The following is a 19522-nucleotide window of genomic DNA, read 5'->3' as shown; positions in this document are numbered from 1 at the left end:
GCACTAAATTTCCGGAAGGGCAGAAGTTGGCCTTGAGTGTCCACTGGGTCAGGCCAGTGTCTGGGGACAGACAGCAGAGGCTGGCTCAAGGGAAGGGACAGGTGGTAGAAGGTGCCCAGCGTTGTCAGCCTGAACTCCCAGAGCCACAGTGGGGGTGGAACTGCATGCTGGAGGCCAGGGATGGTGCAGCATCACCCCCACCAAGCTGCCCAGAGGCCGAGACCAGGCTTCAGCCAAGAACGGACTCCAGGCCCACAAAGCCTGGGCTGGGACCTGCCACTTTCGTCTTCCCCATCCAGCAGTTCTGGCCTCAGCCCACCTGCCCTAAGGTGCTGCCCCAGAGCAGGACGACCCTTGGGAGCCACCCAGTTGAGACACAGACTCCAGGACCTCCGTGGGCCTCTCCCGCCTACAGCCACCCTCCCTGCCCCACAACCCTGGTATCAGGTGGCACCTTGAGTTTCCAGGATACGGGCTGGGATCCTCCCCAGCGTGGGGGGTGTTGAATCTCTGGGAGGGGCAGGAGCCCTCCTAGACACAGGCCCCGGTGCCATCCTCCAGTACAGGAGCCGCTGCTCACCTCTCCAGGCCAAGGGTCCCTGGACCCCACCCCAGTGTCTCACTGGCCAGCCAGAGGCACATGTCGGGGCCCCTTGACCTCTTCCCTGGCTGGGTCACCCAGCTGCCTACTGCCCTACTCCCCAGAAGCTCTGCCTCAGATGCAGTGATGCCAGGGCCTCCCCAGGAGGGCTGGGCGGAGGGGCCAGGAGCAGTGAGGGGCCTGCGCATGATTCCTAGTGTCCCACTCCTGCCTTCCTGGGGGTCCCATGACCCTACTCGCACAGCACTGGAAGTGGCCCCTTGGGATGCACCCAGATGTTCTGCGTGTTCCCTATGCTTTATTGGAATGCTGTCAGGTCTGCGCCTTCCACATGGGCCCTCACATACAGCCAGGAGAGGCCCCAGCACCTGTCCCAGGCCCACCTGCCCACACCTGCAGAAGGGAAAGGCTGTCACCCTCTGTGGATAGGGTCTCGGCCACCACATCCACCTTCTGAAGGTGGCCCAGACACCTCCACACTGCTGACTGCACCTCCCATTAAAGGGGATCTGGGGCAGGCAGAGGGGGCCGTCCCCCTACCCCCAAGAAAGGCACCCTCCTGGGCGGGGGCAGAGCTTGGCTCCATGCTGCCAAGTCAAAAGGTGCTGACGTGGAAACAGGCACATGGAACACCACATCCCACTGTCCAGTGGAGTCCACCCCTCCTCGGAGCATTCAGCCCACCAGGGTCCAAGCAGCCCTCGGGAAACACCACGCGCATGCCGCACACCCAAGTCTCAGCTTGGAGAAAGACGCAAAGACCTCACGCTCAGCTCTCGGGGGATGGCTTCCTGGGACCTTTGTGTTGGCCACTTTGCCCAGTGGCTTCTCAGCACCATGAGCCTCTGACCCCCGGCCTGACTTCAGGTCCAATTACAGCAGGTGGCTGTTTCGGTGACCAAGTCCCTCCATGGCAGCCAAGGACACCGGCCCTCCACACCGGCTACCAAGAGGGCTGGTGCCCACAGGGAGGCCCGGGCGCCAGGAGGACTCGCCGAAATCTTGTCCCATCCTGTTTCGCGGGTGGCTGAGTCCCTAGGGTGGGACGAGCACAGGGGCTGAAGGGCCCAGGTTGCTCCAGGAGCGCTGCAGACGGCGACCGGGAAGTGGGGTGACCAAGGAGCGTGGCCAAGGCCACAGTGATGAGCATGGTGGCGGGGGAGAGAGCACCTCACATACAAACTGCACGAGCTTCGGGTGCATGCACAGCTGGCCAAGGCCCAGGGTCACACAGGCTGGGCAACGGAGATGAGTCACACACGGCAGCACATCATCCAGTCCTCGGGGAGGTGAGGGTCGGCACGTGGCGGGCACCAGTCTGTAGGGCAGCCCCAGGCACCGCGCACAGGCATCCCTGCTCAGCTCCTGAGCCCGGGGCTCTCCTGCCAGGCCACACCACTGTCGTGCCCTCCTGCCTCAGGGCCGAGGGCCCACCCTGCGCTCCTTTTTCTTCCAGGGTGTTCCAGGATGGTCAAGTCCCAGCACTGAGAACAGCTCAGGTGTGGGTGTGGCTATTGTGGGGGCTGTGTCTGGTGAACTTGGTGGTTGGACAGTGCGGATGCAGTGAAGCCACGGAGGGTCACGACCGACGCAGGTTTGACCGCACAGGCCCAGGCAGGCGTGGACGTGGGAGCCGAGGGTGGTCGGACGGCAGTGTGAGCGCCAGTATCGCTTTTAGCGTTTCCATCTTTACCACTCCCGTCACTCTCTTCAAAAAGAAAGAACTAGAGCAAACCCAAAGTTAAGTATCTCAAGGAGAAGGGACACCTCACGTCGCTGACAGCTCGGCACGGGGCTGGTCCCAGCCCCGAGATACTGCGTAGTGAACAGTCACAGGGCTCTGTGCTGCAGCCCACCTCCCAGCAAACCACGAAGAGCCCCTGCCTTGAGTCCAAGAATGCCCAGGGGAGTGTAGGACGGGATGGCCCCCGCCCAGGCTGGAGAGCAGGCCGCTCCCACGCACCGAGAACCCCACGTGGCAGGCGGTGAGAACCTGAGTCTCCCTGGGGTCCTGCCTCCCGAGACGCTGTCCTCACACTGCAGTCGCTGATTCTTGGGTCAAATGAAAGGAGGAGGAACGATGAGGGCAGAGTGCAAACATGAAGTCGCCTGGGGGCGCTGGGGACAGGGGCGCGGTGGGCCCTACCAGTTCTGGTTGTCCCAGCCATCGTCGGCGGGCACGGCCAGTGGCACTGCCTTCTTGGCACCCTCCCCGCCCTCCCCACCGTCGCTGTTGCTGTTCCTGTTGGTGGAGGCCGAGCCCCACACCTCCCAGCTGTCCGAGCTCCTCCTCTCGGTGGAGGTGTCCGCGCACGTCCAGCTGTCGCTGCTTGGGGACTTGCGGGCCTTGGTGGGCTCAGCACTTCCAAAGGTCTCCCAGAAACTCTGGTCTATGGTGCTGTTTTGGAAGTGGTCCGGACCGCTGTTCTGGTAACTGTGGCCCTCCGAGGGGCTTTTAAAGAGACAGAAGGGGGATTCTGAATGACTGTTACTCAGCCCACCACTGGGAATTCTGTGCCCCCGAAAGCTCTGCACCTGGACAGTGACCACCTTCCCAGGCTAGCGCTCGGGGTCCACAGCAGCCCCACCAGGCGGGAGCTGTTTCTCCCACTTTATAGCAGTGGAAACTGCTGGGGAGCTGGAGAACCAAGGCCCACTCTATCAATCACCCAAACTGCAGGATAGTTCTACTAAAAACTTCTTTTTCTACCAGCTCCAAACTGCTGCGATAAAACAGTGGTTTAGTCAAGTGGGGAGGGGCAGGGGCACTGCCCTCAAGCTGGGACACAGGCTCTTCTGAGCAATACCCTCAGCTATGCCAGCCTGAACCAGGCCCTGCCCTGTCCTCCGCTACGCTGGCCCCGAACCAGGCCCTGCCCTCTGTCCTCCGCTACGCCGGCCCCGAACCAGGCCCTGCCCTCTGTCCTCAGCTACGCCGGCCCCAAACCAGGCCCTGCCCTCTGTCCTCCGCTACGCCGGCCCCAAACCAGGCCCTGCCCTCTGTCCTCCGCTACGCCGGCCCCGAACCAGGCCCTGCCCTCTGTCCTCCGCTACGCCGGCCCCGAACCAGGCCCTGCCCTCTGTCCTCCGCTACGCCGGGCCCGAACCAGGCCCTGCCCTCTGTCCTCAGCTACGCCGGCCCCGAACCAGGCCCTGCCCTCTGTCCTCCGCTACGCCGGCCCCGAACCAGGCCCTGCCCTCTGTCCTCCGCTACGCCGGCCCCGAACCAGGCCCTGCCCTCTGTCCTCCGCTACGCCGGCCCCGAACCAGGCCCTGCCCTCTGTCCTCCGCTACGCCGGGCCCGAACCAGGCCCTGCCCTCTGTCCTCAGCTGCAATCACATCACTGAAAAACCACACACACAGAGGGAAGAGAAGGGCGTCTCAGGGAAAATTTGGGCCCACCTAGGGGGCAGCGCATCTGTGCCCACCAGCATTGGCCTCTCAGTAGACAGCACAAGGCCAGGCCCTACGAGATCCCCTGTGGTTCCCCTGCTGGAGTCAGAGGCCGAGAAAAGCAGCCAGCTTCCAGCAGAAATGCCTGGGGTGCCCAGCGCTAAGGGCAGAGCTGGACATGGGGGCCAGGACAGGTCTCTGGGGCCCCCAGCCCTCCTGTCCCCGGCCCCCCACCTGCTCCACCCACCCAGAGTCTGGAAGACAGAGGAACAGCAGAGTAGGGCCAGCTCCTCCTACGTGGGGGCGTGTGGGTGAGACCCTCCCTCCCACCCTAGCCTGGGGAGCCCAGTCAGGGCAGAGAGGCAGGACAGGCCTCTGCAGCTGCAGAGCACTCAGAGAGCCTTCCACAGCGCCCCCCTCCCCTCCCCAGCAACGATGCCGACCACCTCCCCGACAGCCTATGGGAGGAGTGGCCGAGGCAGGGGAGCGGGACGCAAGGCCCAGGAGGGGACACAGCGTACCTGTCCAAGGGGCCCTCTGCTTTCCCCGAAAAAAAGGTGGTGACGTCCCGCCATCCCTTACTACCGACTCCCTGGACCTGGAAGGCGATGGGAAGAGAGGTTAGGAAGGCCCTGTCGCGGCACAGGCAGCTTTTGGAGGCCCCCACACGCAAGCTGGCACACGCCATCCCGCTGAAAAGACCCGGGTAAAATCCAGAAACATCCAGAAACAAGGAGTGCCGCGCACACGCGTACAGACACAGACACGCACAGCCACGCCGCAGTGGCACCAGGTGCATGCGGGACACGGCAGTGAGGACAGCCTCGGGCACAGACCTCGAGAGCTCCCACCACGTGCTCGGGGGAGAGGACCGAGACCTGCTCTTCCCTCCCCGTCTGCAGAGCACCTCATGCCAGGAAACAGGACAAAATGCACGCCCCGAATGGCCCGCAGAGCAGTGAGACCAATGGCAGCTAAGACGGCACTGGCACTTACCGAGGAAAAGGCCAGTGGCAGCAAGGTAAGAGCAGGAGAAGTGGCAGTTAGTGGCTGACCGGGCCGCAGTGGGCCAAGCTGTTTCCATATGCCTCGGGCCATCAGGCCGGGCAGCCCTCCTCCCATCTCAAGAGGACAGCGGCCACTGCCAAGGCAGGCTGGGGGCTGCACGGGGCACACCCTGCTCTCACGCCCAGGGCCGTGGAATATGGAGACTGGCTTTAACTGTGCCCACACATGCGGCAGGCTCCCTACCTTGGACGCCAACTGAGAGACCCCACTGGATACATCATCAAAAATCTTTCCCTCCTTCACCTGCACGGATTAAGACGGCAGCATTAATGGGGGCGGCAGAGATTAAAGCTTAAAGCTTCAGGAGTGCAGGAATCCCCAGCGTGAGGGCATCCAAAGTAACAGGGGCCTGGGGACACCCGTCAGGCTGAGCCCCAGAAAGTCCTACAGGGGCCCCAAACGGATTCCAGCATCAAGAGCCCACGTCATTGCGAGGCCTGGTGTCTGCAGACGTGGCCCCGCCAGCCGCTGCTGACAAATAGCAACATGACCTGAGGACGCCCACGCTGCCCCGGGGGTGCCTGCCCTGCTTGTCCCAGTCAAGCCCCGAAGGAGGCAGGGAGCTGGCGGGGCTCTCGACCCCCGAGGATAGTGGGCATCATTCCCGTACCAGAGCCTCCTCTGGGCACAGCTCCAAGGCCCGCTGTGGGGGTGAGGCAGAGGATGGAGGTGGGCTGGGGGTGCTGGGCTCCGGGGCCAGCTGTAGGGGTGAGGCAGAGGAATGGAGGTGGGCTGGGGGGCTGCAAGGGAGGCCCTAGGCCAGGGAAAGGGATGAGCTGGGGGGTCTGAGAGGTACCTCTTTGAGTCCCAGCTGCTGGACAAACAATCCCCTAACGTCCCTGACGCACCCACATGCCCCGGAGCGAAGAGCTCCAGGCACAAGCAGCACGTCAACCACCCGCAGCTGCCCATTACCTTCTCCTGCGCAGGCTTGAGGACATTCTCGTTCAGGCTGTGGCCCAGCTCGGACGCCTGCAGGAAGGAAAGTCACGTGAGCCCCATGGCAGCTCCACCGAGACACGGGTCGTCAGTGGCAGGCCAGGCCAGCAAAGGGCAGCGCGAGCTTCACCAGCAGGAAGGCAGGAAGGCAGCAGGATACAAATGCAGGGAGCAGGAAACAAGGCTTCGCACACAACACCTGAAGCGCAGTCGGTTGCCACATCTAGCAGGTGGAGACCGCGGCCCTCACACCCCCATTCTCGCAGGAAGTGCCCTCAGGACGAGGGGGAGCTCCCTCCGGGGTCCTCCCTCACGGGCCACCATGCGGCCGGCAGGGCTGGGCGGGTGGGAACATGCCCTGTGCAGCCTGTGCCTGACGCCAACACCGGCTGTAGCCACCCTGTGCTGACCTAGGATGCAGCTCCGCCTCCCCAGGCAGGCACTGAGTCCCCCATGGAGGGAAGGGGGCACGCAGGCCGGGGCCACAGGAAGAAGCTGCTGAGAAAGGAGCTCAGCCTCTCCTGATCCTGGGTCAGTGGTGTTAAGGCCACCTGGGGATGTGACGTGAGGCCTCCTCTTCCCCCAAAGGAGGGAGCAGCACGGATCAAAGCCCGGAAAGGGAATAACTCGTCACCGAGCAAAGATCCTCCCCTTTGCACTGTGTTTGAGGGAGCGCAGACGGCCTGGAAACCCTGCTCAGCAGCTCGGCGCTCAGTGCCCCCGCCCTCCCTCCAGAGCCTCCCCAACAGCAAGCCTGGGTCGGGGGTCTGTGTGTTCTGGAGATGGGGGTCTCATTTAGTTGCCCAGGGTGGAGCACAGTAGTACTGTGCAGCGCTGACAGGCACACACAACCAAGCCTGATGCAGATCCTGGATCTTAAAGGAGAGCCATGGACCGAGGCCAGGGAAAGGGTCTGAGCGTGCGCACGCGTGAGGTGACACCAGACAGCAGCAGCAGCAGCAGCAGGACCGAGGAAGCCAAGCACACTCTCGGCAGAGACGCGGGCGGCATGCACGAGCAGACACGGGCTTTACCGGCTCCGGCTGCTGCTTGTGACCCCAAAACTTTACCCGACAGCAAGGAGACAGGTGAGGAGAGAGCAAGGTGAGGGGGGGCATTAGTAACCAGCAGCGCCTTCGAACCCGCCACGGGGCGCTGCAGCACTAAGGCAGCACCGGGCAGGCTCTCAGCAACACAACCCTGGAGCAGCCGCTCCCTGCCCGGGAACTGACCACCACCTGCAGGAACTGCTGAGCGACTGCAGCTCAGGACCCTGGGAGGCCTGCGGCAAAGCCAGGCAGGCGTCCCTGCAGCTGGGGGTGGGCACGTGGGGAGACTCCCTCAGACAGGAAGGGGGTGCTATGGGCCACGGGGGTGACTGATGGGCACCTTGTGAGAATGGACCCCCTCGCCCGGGGGCAAGGGCGTGTCCTAAAAAGCCACGCACAGCTCCACGCCTGCAGTCCTGAGCTTTCGTGGTGGGCCTCACGTGGGCACTGCCTCCTGGGTGTGATTCTGAATCCAAGGACAGCCAGACCACAGCCCTGACCACCAAGTGGGGACTGTGGGGCCCCCACCCACATCCTAAAGAATATAAAAACATAGGCCAGGCGTGGTGGCTCAAGCCTGTAATCCCAGCACTTTGGGACGCCGAGACGGGCGGATCACAAGGTCAGGAGATTGAGACCATCCTGGCTAACACGGTGAAACCCCGTCTCTACTAAAAAATACAAAAAAACTAGCCGGGTGAGGTGGCGGGCGCCTGCAGTCCCAGCTACTCGAGAGGCTGAGGCAGGAGAATGGCGTGAACCCGGGAGGCAGAGCTTGCAGTGAGCCGAGATCCGGTCACTGCACTCCAGCCTGGGCGACAGAGCGAGACTCCATCTCAAAAAAAAAAAAAAAAAAACATGCAAAGGCCTGAGGCCACACTGCCTACAACTGGGGGATGCCCTGGCCAGGGCAAAGGGACCCTCCATTGCCTCAGCATGCAGACACATCCTACGTGCCGCAGGCACAGCACCACCCACGACAGCCCTTCCGGGTGAGCGGCCACCGCCAGTGTGGGTCATCTGCCAAGCCAGGCAGTCCTGCTCCCAGCGAGGTGGCCAGCGCAGTGGCTGCACACCTGCACCAGCTACCAGTGAACAGGAAATGAGTTTGGCTCGGCAGGCCCTGAGCGGGTACGTGAGGCAGCCACCCCGGCATGAGGAGGGAGCAACATGGTGGGCACAGCCCCTCCTGCGCTCTGAGCGTGTGGCCTGAGAAGAGGGAACCAGGCAGCTTCAGGCGCTGCACGTGACGTCAGAGACTCGGGATAGTTTTAGAAGCACCAGGGTTCAGAAGCTTCTCCTCTGTTACCTTCTGACTTGCTTGGGATCCAAACTTTGTAGCCTACAATGAAAAACAGACAAGGCTTGACGGTCTTTAACACGGACTGCCAGGCCTCCTTCCTCAGGGCCCACAGACTCAGGTCCAGGACTGTCTCCCAATGGCCCCTGGGCTGCCAGCAGCTCTCAGGTGGGGGGACTATAACTCTGAGATGCCCAGAAGAGCTGCAGTGGGGCCTGGATTAGCACAAATGCTGGCTTCTCCCTGGAGGGAGGCCAGCCCAGCAAGCTATTGGGGCGAGGGCACATGTGAGCAGTGTGCAAGGCCAGGGAACAGCAGGGCCAACCCCATCCTCCAGACTTCAGGACAGGGCGGGGACCTGCTGGAGCAGAGGACAGGCTGGGGAAGCCACACCAGCACTGTCTTCAATGGGTGGTGCCACTGCCCCAGGCTCATCTACCCCGCTGCGGGGGCAGCTCCATGCCAAGCACAGTCCAGCCACCTCGGTCACTTTTACGCTCTGGGGGAGGAGAAAAGGCCCAGCCGTGACACTGGCTGGAAGGTACCTGGGCCTCCCCAGGCCGCAGCCCTCCCGTGGTGACACAAAACGGAGGCCCTGGCGGGAACCAGAACCTCACACTTGGCAAAGTCACGGGGCCATGAGAGCTGGAGCCTGGACACCTGGCCTGCTGCCCCTTCCAGGGTGCTCCCAGGCCTGCCTCTCCCAGGGAAGACACGGGGCCAGAGTGACCACGGGGACCTCTGACAGGTGCGCACTGTGACTGGGGAAGCCACGGGGCCAGGGTGACCATGGGGACATCTGACAGGCGCGCACCGTGACTTCTGCTCATAAGAGCCCTAAACTGGGTGCCTTGGCTGCTTGTCTGGGCAGCTGCAGGCACCCAGCTGCCCTGCTCTGGGCTTCCCCTTCTCCTTTCACACCACAGCCCAGCCCCCGGGGGCCCACACCCCATCCTGATGCCAGGCCTGCTCTTGGGTCTCTGCCTAATGCTCCACTGTCTGCCCTGATGAAAGCCCCAAATCCTCCCGTTTCAGGTTGAGAAGCGGCGAAAGAGAGAAAATGCTACCAAAACACGACCTGAGCCCCAGAAGCTCTAGGGCACAGGGCACCCGAGACCTGCCCTGCTTGGTTAGGGTGGAGTCTAGGAATCAATGGGGCTCACATCTCCCTCACTTTCATCAGGGCGGGACCCCTTTGCCAGCAGCTGGTCTGACACAGGAGCGGCTCCTGACAGCCTGGGCTGCTGTGTTCCTGCAGAACCTCCAAGGCCTTGGGACCACCCTGGCTGGTACTGCGTTGGCACAGCCCATGGTTGGAGCACCCAGAAACCCTCTGTGTCCCACATCCCTTCTGCAGCTCCCAGAACGAGGTGGCCAGCGCAGTGGCTGCACACCTGCACCAGTTACCAGTGAACAGGAAATGAGTTTGGCCCCGCAGGCCCTGAGCGGGTACATGAGGCAGCCACCCTGGCATGAGGAGGGGAGCAACGTGGCGGGAACAGCCCCCTCCTACGCTCTGAGAGGCAGCGGCCCCCACAGACCAGCAAGCGGCCGGTGTCCTGAGGGCCTGGTGGGGACAGTGACTTACGCCCTCCTTGGCTGCTGAGGCAAACCGGCTGGCTCCAGTGGTGAAGCTGCTCCAGCCCTGAGGAAGGCGACAAAGAGCAGCTGCATCAGGACTGGGACCCAGGAACCCGGCGCTGAGCAGAGCATCTCAGCAAGGACGAGGACCAGGCCCCTGCCCTGTCCTGACCCCACAGCGCCTGCTTCGCCAGGCTGCTGGAGCAGTACAAATGGACCCAGGGCACAACGGACACGCGCCCTCTACCCCAACCTCGCCAACTGCAGTGCTCCCAACACGGTGCAATCCAGCCTCCTGTGGATCCCACCACCCTCAAGCAGCAAGCCCACACTGCAGGGCAGGACCCCTCCCCAGGGCCAGCGCTCCCTCCTGCCTCCCTAGAGGAACAGGCAGAGGTGAGGCATGTGGGGTCACAACTGCTGTAACCTGCTCTAACCTGCTCTCCTCCCCACGGCTGGCGCTTCCTCCTGCCTCCCCAGAGGAACAGAAAAAGGTGAGGCGTGTGGGGTCATGACCGCCGTAACCTGCTCTCCTTCATCTATGCTCAGGGTTTCCTCCTGAGTCTCCCGAGATAATTAAAGCTATTTAGAAAAATAAATGTCTCATTTCAATCACAACTCATCCTCTTCCTCCTAAAGGAAACACAAAGGGACCCTCACTTGAGAGATCACTAAGCTGAACTGCCTTCCCCAGAAAGCAGATGCCCAGCAAAAGGCAGCAAAAGGGCCACACACAGGCTGGAAAATGCACTTTTCTTTCCTAACGATGCAGCAATGACTGCAAGAGAAAGCAACCATGGCCGTCAGTGGCCCGAGGTGCAGCCAGGCCATCCCGAGCAACTGGAAGCCACACACACCTGGGGGCTCCCAAGACTCTATGGCAGGGCTCCTTGCAGATGAAGCCATCCGTTTTAAACCTGCTTATTTTTAGCTAACATACTTTGAAGATCTTGTCATGTTAGTATTAAAAAATCCTTTCTGGCCAGGCATGGTGGCTCGTTCCTGTAATACTGGAACTTTGGGAAGCTAAGCAACTCAAGAGGCCCAGGTGGAAGGATCGCTTGAACCCAGGGTTCAAGGCTGCAGTGAGCTATAAATATGCCACTGCACTCCAGCCCTGGCAACAGAGCAAGACCCGTCTCAAAATAAATAAATAAATAAATAAACAAGTCCTTCCTTGGCTCTCCGCGCAAGCTCCCATTCACGCGGCCCCTGTGGCCAGAGTCTCAGGTTGCTAGTGTCACAGACAATAATGCTGCGATGAATAAAAATCTTTCTTTTTTTTTGACACGGAGTCGTACTCTGTCGCCCAGGCTGGAGTGCAATGGTGCTATCTAGGCTCACTGCAACCTCTGCCTGCCAGGTTCAAGCAATTCTCCTGCCTCAGCTTCCTTAGTAGCTGGGGCTACAAGGCACATACCACCCTGCCTGGCTAATTTTTATATTTTTTTAATAGAGACGAGGTTTCGCCATGTTGGCCAGGCTGGTCTCGAACTCCTGACCTCAGGTGATCCGCCCGCCTCCACCTCTCAAAGTACTGGGATTACAGGCGTGAGCCATCACACCTGCAAGAATCATTTTTTAATCATTTTAATCATTTTTAATCATTTTAAAGACGGTAAAAATTTCCTTGGAAAATGAAAATCAAACAACATGTATTTCCGTTAATAGGAAAATGGCAACAAGCCCAGGGTGTCCTACTCTGAACATCTGACCTGGAGCTTCCAGGCACCCCCAGACCAGAGGTGGCCCTGAGTGACCTCGGGTAGCGCCCGAGCGGCTTCCCAGCACGGCCAGACCCCCAAGCACAGAGCCAGCTTCCCACTGCACACAGCACTCCCTCTGCAGAGAACACGGCCAAGTGGCTGCCGTCAGAGCCCTTGGGTTCCTTGGAAGAACGTCCGCTGTTAGATTTGAAATACACACATTTTGTGTCAGAAGTAAGTAAGTGTTGGTTGGGTGCGGTGGCTCACTCCTGTCATCCCAGCACCTTGGGAGGCTGAGGTGGACAGATCATCAGAAGTCAGGAATTTGAAACCAACCTGGCCAACCTGGTGAAACCCCATCTCTACTAAAAATACAAAAATTAGCTGGACGTGATAGTGGGTGCCTATAATCCCAGCTACTCAGGAGGCTGAGGCAGGAGAATCACTTGAACCTGGGAGGCAGAGGTTGCAGTGAGCCAGAATGCGCCACTGCACTCCAGTCTGCAGCCTGGGCAACAAAGCAAGACTCCGTCTTTTAAAAAAAAAGAAGTGACTGAATTTGGGATCTGAAAAATTTAAGCCACATTTTTGCAAGAAAACGTCACTGAAGGTAAGGGAGGGGTCCTTAGATCACAGCAAGGCCAAGAGCACGTGTTCCAGGACTGCCACACTGCCCCCGACGGCCCGGCGTGCCCTCAGTCCGGGTCTGCCCATGGGAGATGCTCTGCAGGGCCCACAAGTCCTCACCGAGTACAGGGAGGACATGGCGTTGTTGAGGAAGTCATCTTCTTTCTTCTGAGGCGGTGGCGTGTTCCCAAACCCCACGTAGCGATTCCCCTGAGCTCTGAAAACAAAGCGGACAAGAGGCTGAAGATGCTGGCGTGAACCCTGCTCCTCCTGAAGGTGTGGGGCCCTGAACAGAGGTGAGGCTGAGGCTCTGAGGGATGTGCCAGCGTCCCCCAGCACAGGACATGCACGCTGCCTCCCGTAGCAGCAGGAGCCTTGGCAGCTCCCCAGCAGCAGACAGACGTGCTTCCTGCTCATTTAAAAAGACCCTCCTGCCACATCACCAGAGAGGGTCCCCAGCAAGTCCCCAAACCCAGTCATAGAAGTACTGGAAGAAGGATCAAAACAACTTAATATGACAGCTTTGGGGATAAAAATTCACGTATAGGTCCAGCAAATTCCAAGCAGAAAATGTGTTATGCTTTTCTTCTAAGTGTTAGCTCTTCTCTACACCCAAGACCCCCAATCCACACCCGGGTGGGCAGCCGGGGCTCACTGCAGTCAGACCCTGCACCGGCACGTACGGGTCCCACACCCACTGCACACGGGAGGCCCCGAGGGAAGCAGCCCTACCCAGCAGACTGAACCCCGTGGGTCTGGCCTTCCCCAGGCATCCCCAGCTCTCAAGTCCTTACCCTTGATAGGAGCCGAGGTCATCATTCAGCCAGTCTTCGAAAGCCTTGTCCGAGGAGGCGGTCACACTCTGCAGCTGGCCAGAGGCTCTGAAACCAAGAATCAAAGGCTGGTGAGGTCAAAACTGGGTGAAGTCTGAGGGAACCCCAGCAGCACCCCCAGAACCATGTGGCCTATGTGGGCAGCGCCTTCACGTCACCCGAGAGCACCTGAGGCCAGGGTGGCCTTCAGCTCTGAGCGGATGTTCAGGCTCAGGTGCTGAAACCCAGCAATGCCAGCCTCATGGGCACCACGAGAGGCCTCCGCAGTGGGCTCTGCACTCTCCCCGTCAGCAGGAGGCAGAGGCGAGAGGTGGGGGAAGAGGACCGAGGGCCTGGAATCAAGCTGGAGTTGCCCGAAGTGCAAAGCCTTCTGCCAGAAACACCTGGCTGGCGGGGCTCCGGGGCTCCAGGTGAGGTGGGGAGGCCTCGTGCTACCCAGTCACCTCACCCGGGATGTTCCCTGCAGTGGGACGTGGGATGCATCCATGACAGGGGTCAGTTCAAGGGTGGCAGGGCCAGTGCCACAGGTAGATGGGCAACTCTGGGGAAGAGGAGACAGCACCTCTGTGGGCAGACGGAGTCGTGAATCCCACAGCGCCACGGCGCACACGGCTGTGTGCAAACGTGAATCCCACAGCGCCACGGCGCACACAGCTGTGTGCAGACGTGAATTCCCACAGCGCCACGGCGCACACGGCTGTGTGCACATCTGGAAGGCGTGCAGAGCCTACCTGGGGCACTCTTTGAGACAGTTTTATGGGTTGAAATTTACAAAAAGCTTGAATTGTTTTGGCAATTTAAAAAATCTGTTTTTCTCACTGACTTCTGGGAAAAGAGCTGTCACAACAGCAAAGAAGGGAATTCTGTGGGGTAACCCAGTCGACTAAGATCAGGGCCCAGTGGAAACTGCACTGAGGCCCCATGAGGAGCAGCTACCGGTGTGCCGTGAACGGCAGGGTCCTGGGCTGAGGTGGGGTCCAGTTCTGGGCAGGTGATGACTCCAGAGACCACTCTCTACCTTCGGCCAGAGCGGCCACCTGACAAGGAGACACGGGGCATCAGAGAGCATAAAGGTGCCTGGCGACACCCTGGGGCACCGCTGACTCTAGCGCAGCCCCCTCGGCCCGCCTGGAGCATCCACCACCCGTAGCCTCCTCCTGGCCCCGCTCGACGACCCCTGCTCAGGTGCACAGACCAGGTGTGGACGCGAGGCCAGGGCTCCCTTTACATGAACAACAGAGCTGGGGAGCTCCTAGTTGGTGCAACTCCAACTTCAAACGCAGGGGGACCCACCCATTTGGCCTCCAAACTTCTTAGAAACACTGTGCCCAACAAGTCACAGAGGCAGTAAACGGTCACAGCTACTTTCTCCCCTGGAGGCAGGGAAGGTCCATCTCTCCCACAAGCCATGTGCCTCCCCTCTGGGCAGGGCAGCAAGGACCACGACATTCCCTTCTGTCCCGGACTATGTGTGGCCCAGTGGGTGTGTCAGAACCAGCAAAAGAACCAACTCCAGAACCACTAAAGGCAGAGCAGCCCCGCACCATGGGGCAAGAGTGAGTCGGGCCCATCTCTACCTTATCCCTAAAGAGGGCCGCGGCTCTGCTGTTGTACTTCTCCTGCAAGGACCAGCCGGGATCGTAGTCCTCCTGAGACTCCAGGAACTCTCGGAACTTAGCATTCCCGCCAGCTTTCATCTTCTCAAGCTCAATGTCCTTCCACTTGTCCATAGTAACAGAGCGCACAAAGCTGGAAACCAGAGGATTGAGCAAATCAACCAGCACCGGGGACACCCAGGGACACCCTCCACCCGACATCGTCCTGAGAATTAGACACAGCAAGCAGCAGCCGCAGGGAGGCCGAGTGGCCAGCAGCCGGAACCCTGTGCCATGGCGTCACTGGAGTGGACACTGGCAACTCAATGGGAGATGGCCCCCAAGCTTCCCTGGCGTCAGCACCTCCAGTGTCAGAAACAGACGCTGGGAAGGCCGCAGGCTCTCCGCAGAGCCGGAGTGGTAGGACACTGACCTGAGGTGCACCCCAAGCCCACGGTGTCTCCCCGAACATTCCAGGCAGATCCAGATGCCATAGGTCACACTGACCCACTGAGGATTGAATGCGCCACACTCAAAACAAACCTGCAAAGGGGCCACAAGTGACTCACCAGGTGGCTCAGGGCAGAGCCCAGGGACCCCAAAGATCCGACAGGTGGCCTCAAGAAGCAAATGCAGAGGGCTGCCCAGGGTGGCCGGGGGTGTGGGTCAGGGCAAGGCGTGAGGGAAAAGAGTCTCCCATGTAATAAAATGTTCAGATGGGAAGATGAGGCGGACCTGTCCTTAGAGCAATGTGGCCTGAGGAATGTGGAGGAGCCCCCACCCCCAACAGCCAGCACTGATGAGCGCCAGAAATGGCACCACTCTAAGAGCCGGCCACCCAGGCCACCAGCCAGCACAAGTCACACACGTCCAGAGGACGCCAACCACCATCGACTCCAGGAGGGTCTCAGAACCACGGACTCAGAGCACAACCTCCCGAGACTCGCTGACCCTGACCAAGGCTTGGGGCGGGGGTGGGGGGCAGAGGCTTACGTTGTTCTCATCCTGCACCCTGACTTCTTTAAGAACCTTCCTGGTTCTTGGGCTGGCCATGATGCTGCAAAGGAGAAAAACAAACACTTTAAACTTACAAACAGGCTACTCTACAAAAAAGAAAATAACGTCTGTCCAAAACCCCACACAACAGAAAACCTGAGAGGCCATCTGCTGAGCTGCTGGGAAGCCCTGGTCACAGGGCCGCCCGCTGCAGGGGCCGAGAGGACCACGTACTGAAGGACTCTGCTCCCCATATCCCCAGGGGGCTCCCAGGCTGTGGCCGGGGCGATGGCCAGGAAGACCACGTAATTACTGGTGCCACTTTGCTTACGGTTATCCACCACCAAGACCGCATCATTTATAGAAAGTCCTGTCTTCTAATGGTGAAATTCACAGCAAGGGGCAGTCTTTAAAAACACACACAGACTGGCTGCTAAATTCAATTTTCCACCTAAAAGGCGACACACCACACTTGGGCTGATCACTACCAACGACAGGGAGCCCAGGGACTCGGCGCTCCACCCTCCCCACCACATCGCCAACGCAGTGCAGGGAGGCTCCTGCCCGTGTCGGGGCAGAAGCGGTACCCTGCCTGGATGTGTGGAAAGTCCAGCCTGCTGGGGGACCTGCAGGTAGGGCCTTCTGGGGCCATTCTGAGGCATGGGGGCAACAGTGTGGCTGCTGCAGGACAAGGAGAGTGGCTTCATACCATCAGCCCCGCCACGGTGACTCACAGGGACCCTAGTGGGACAGTAGCAACAAGGTTTAGGGTGAAGAGAAAACCTATTGATGTTTCTGTAGCTCTCCTAGCTTTAGCAAAGTACAACTTCAACTGATGGCCCATCTGATTCAGGACCAGGAAAATCGACATAGTTAAGATTCTAAGCAGGAGGAAGGGGTGGTACCAACCCCAGCGTCAAAGGAGAATGACCCAGCGGTCCTGCACACAGCAGCACCGAGCAAACTGTAGAAGACAGTCCAGCCTGGAGGCAGCAGACCTGGATCCCCACCAGCCCACGCCTCAGTGCACTGTTTTTCTGAGGCTCACCCACCTCTCAATACGAATGCAGCCGTGTGCTGTTCCCTCTACCTCTCACTACACGGAGAACACGCAGAACTCTGTAAGCCATGGGACCTTCCCAGCACCAGCCCTCCCCTCCTTCACTGTGTTTAGGAGGAGACCGTGTCGACCAGCTTTCCCACTAACGTTGTAGGTGGAACTTTACGTTGAGGTGAAGCTTTAAAAAAATTAAAAATTAAAAAAAAAAACCCTCTGTCCTATATTTCATTTCTAATCTTAAGTATCCAGAAACAAGGTATTCACTGGGGGAGTCCCAACTCCACACAGCCAAAGTTTCTGAATTCTGAAGCCCATGACTCCTAATATTGACCAGTGCCCACTTTAAACCCATTCAAAGTCAGGAAATAAACACCTGTTTTCTGCAGTTCATAAAAACAAAACCAAAGTTCACCCTGGGCTCCCTTCTGCTCCATAATTCTCTGTGCCTTGTGTGAGAGTGTCCGGGAACCACAGATCATGAGGCAGTGAATGCTCACTCCTGATCGCAAGACTCGGACCCCAGCATGACTCATTCAGGCGGATACCGTCATCAAACTGAGCATCCACCAGTACAGCCGACTGAGGACGGAAGAGGGAGAACCTGTGTGGAGAGATGCCCTGGCAGGCGGGGAGCGAGGCTGAGCTTACAGGGTCCTCGGGACACATTCTTGTACAGCAGCCGCCGACGGCCCTGGCAGAACTACTGCACACGCAGAAGCCACGGCCCACGGAGAGGCGGTGAGCCGCCAAAGCAGGACGAGACCAATCCAGGTCTCCACACTCAGTCCTGCACTCTTTCCACAGCACCATGCCTGCCCTCAGGAGCTTATGTCTTGGTCAACAGACACAAGCAAACAAAAGTCAGAACCATGAGGAGATGGCTTGAATTTCTAACTGTAAAACATACAGGATACTCGCAGAACCACCGGAGGAAGAAAACGTGCAAAAAGGAAAGGACTCAGCTTGGATTTAAAAGGAACTCCTCTAGGTGACTCATTGTGGATATTCAAGAGCCCTAGTTCCCTGAAATGTTAAAGTTAATAACACGAAAGCAAATACCTCCTAACCTTCAAAGCACAAATATAGTTTATCTTGAAAAATAATCCTGGCCAGGCGCGGTGGCTCAAGCCTGTAATCCCAGCACTTTGGGAGGCCGAGACGGGCGGATCACGAGGTCGGGAGATCGAGACCATCCTGGCTAACATGGTGAAACCCCGTCTCTACTAAAAAATACAAAAAAAAAACTAGCCGGGCGAGGTGGCGGGCGCCTGTAGTCCCAGCTACTGGGGAGGCTGAGGCAGGAGAATGGCGTAAACCCGGGAGGCGGAGCTTGCAGTGAGCTGAGATCCGGCCACTGCACTCCAGCCTGGGCGGCAGAGCGAGACTCCGTCTCCAAAAAAAAAAAAAAAAAAAAAAAAAGAAAAATAATCCAAAACTCTTAACACTTGAAACCAAGATGCAAAAATATACCTCCTTCTGCAAGTGGATGTGACTTCAGCAAACGTCAAACCCAGTGAGGACACTCTGTGTTAGTTCGGTAAGCTCCGGAGACTTCAAAACTCAGGATCCATAAGTTGGAACATTCTCAGTATGTGAGATCAAAAGGGATATTTAAGAACACTGTTTAGACCCTAGGGCTGTAACACAGCGACCGGCAGAAATACTAGCAGTCGTTCCCAGAAACTGTCTGAAGCGCCTCAACTACCCATGTCTAAGAAGAAGAGCCCTTTCGCTAAAGCACGGATTACTTCTGAACTTTGACAAGGACATGGTCCCAGAAAGGGACGCCAAAACAAAGCTAAGGGCTTCAATTCCCTGGGCCACTTTACAGCCGAACTTTGGTGCTATAATCAGCAGAGCATGGCAGGAATATTAGACCTGCAAAAAATGAGCAGAATTACTTCTCAGAATTGGTGGGCTGTAATTAAAACTGTTTAAAAGAACAGGCAAGAAGCACAGTTCTTCTAAACACACATAAACTGAGAAGTTTTAAAAGCCCCTTCCTGGTTTCTTTTTCTCCCTCAAGACAGTCATCCACGTCAAAGGGTAAGGAGGAAAACCAAGCGAGCTGAGGCTGCCATTTCTGATGAGACTGGGCTCACCAACACCTGCTGGGCAGGACCCTCACTTCTTAGCAGGGGGAAGCTCCACCGGGCTTCAGAGGCCACCTGACTGGGATGTGTCCAGGCCGAGTCCTGTGTCCGAAGGAGCTCGGGAAGAGGGTGTTGAAGGAGACGGGGCAGGGTCCTGCTCGCGCCCCGGGAGGCGACGTGGGTGGGCAGGACCCTCCGGACTCCCGTAACCGGTGGGAAATTCCAGATCCGGGGTGCGGGTGGAGAGCAGCTTCGGAGGGAAGGGGCACGAGGGGCGGGGGGCGGCACGGCGGAGGGGCGGCTGCAGCAGGGCGTCCGCGCGAGAAGGGCCCCGCCGTCCAGCGCCGAGGGGACTGGGGGAGGTCGGGGTGGGCGCCCCCAAGCTCTGGGGCATCAGCCTCGGGGTGGAGCGGGGTCCGGGCGGGGGAGGCTGCGGCGGGGAGTCCGCCCGCGAAGGCCGGGGACGACGCCGCGGCAGCCGAGGCCTCAGGCCGAGCCCGGGCCGCCGAGCCGCGCGCTTACCTGTCGGCAGAGGCGGGCAGGGCCGCCGGGGTCAGGCCAGGGCCGGGTTCGGACCGCCGCACTGCAACGGGGATGCGCCCGGTCGCCCACCAGCCGCCACCAGCTTCCGGCTACGTTGCGCTTTGCAAGGTCTCATGGGAGCCGGCAGGGGCGGGACT

General features: G+C 59.3%; 1 protein-coding gene across 12 annotated transcripts; it reads right to left on the bottom strand.

The window, feature by feature from the left end:
* Positions 1-882: 882 nt before the first annotated feature.
* ARFGAP1 (ADP ribosylation factor GTPase activating protein 1) lies at positions 883-19472 on the bottom strand. 12 transcript variants are annotated; one of them, XM_028827458.2, is made up of 14 exons: positions 18220-19472; positions 15687-15750; positions 15127-15236; positions 14676-14847; positions 14035-14135; positions 13060-13146; positions 12386-12482; positions 9940-9996; positions 8361-8393; positions 7037-7066; positions 5979-6035; positions 5247-5306; positions 4517-4593; positions 883-3053 (listed from the first exon to the last, which is right to left on the bottom strand). In XM_028827458.2, the coding sequence occupies exons 2-14, from the start codon at positions 15744-15746 to the stop codon at positions 2744-2746; spliced, it is 1251 nt and encodes a 416-aa protein (XP_028683291.2). In that variant the 5' UTR covers positions 15747-15750; positions 18220-19472; the 3' UTR covers positions 883-2743.
* Between the last annotated feature and the right edge of the window lie 50 nt (positions 19473-19522).

The sequence above is a fragment of the Macaca mulatta genome, chromosome 10, assembly GCF_049350105.2.
Source record: "Macaca mulatta isolate MMU2019108-1 chromosome 10, T2T-MMU8v2.0, whole genome shotgun sequence".
NCBI lineage: Eukaryota > Metazoa > Chordata > Mammalia > Primates > Cercopithecidae > Macaca > Macaca mulatta.
Note: the sequence above shows the minus strand (reverse complement) of the source record. Positions and strands in the feature narration are given on the sequence as shown.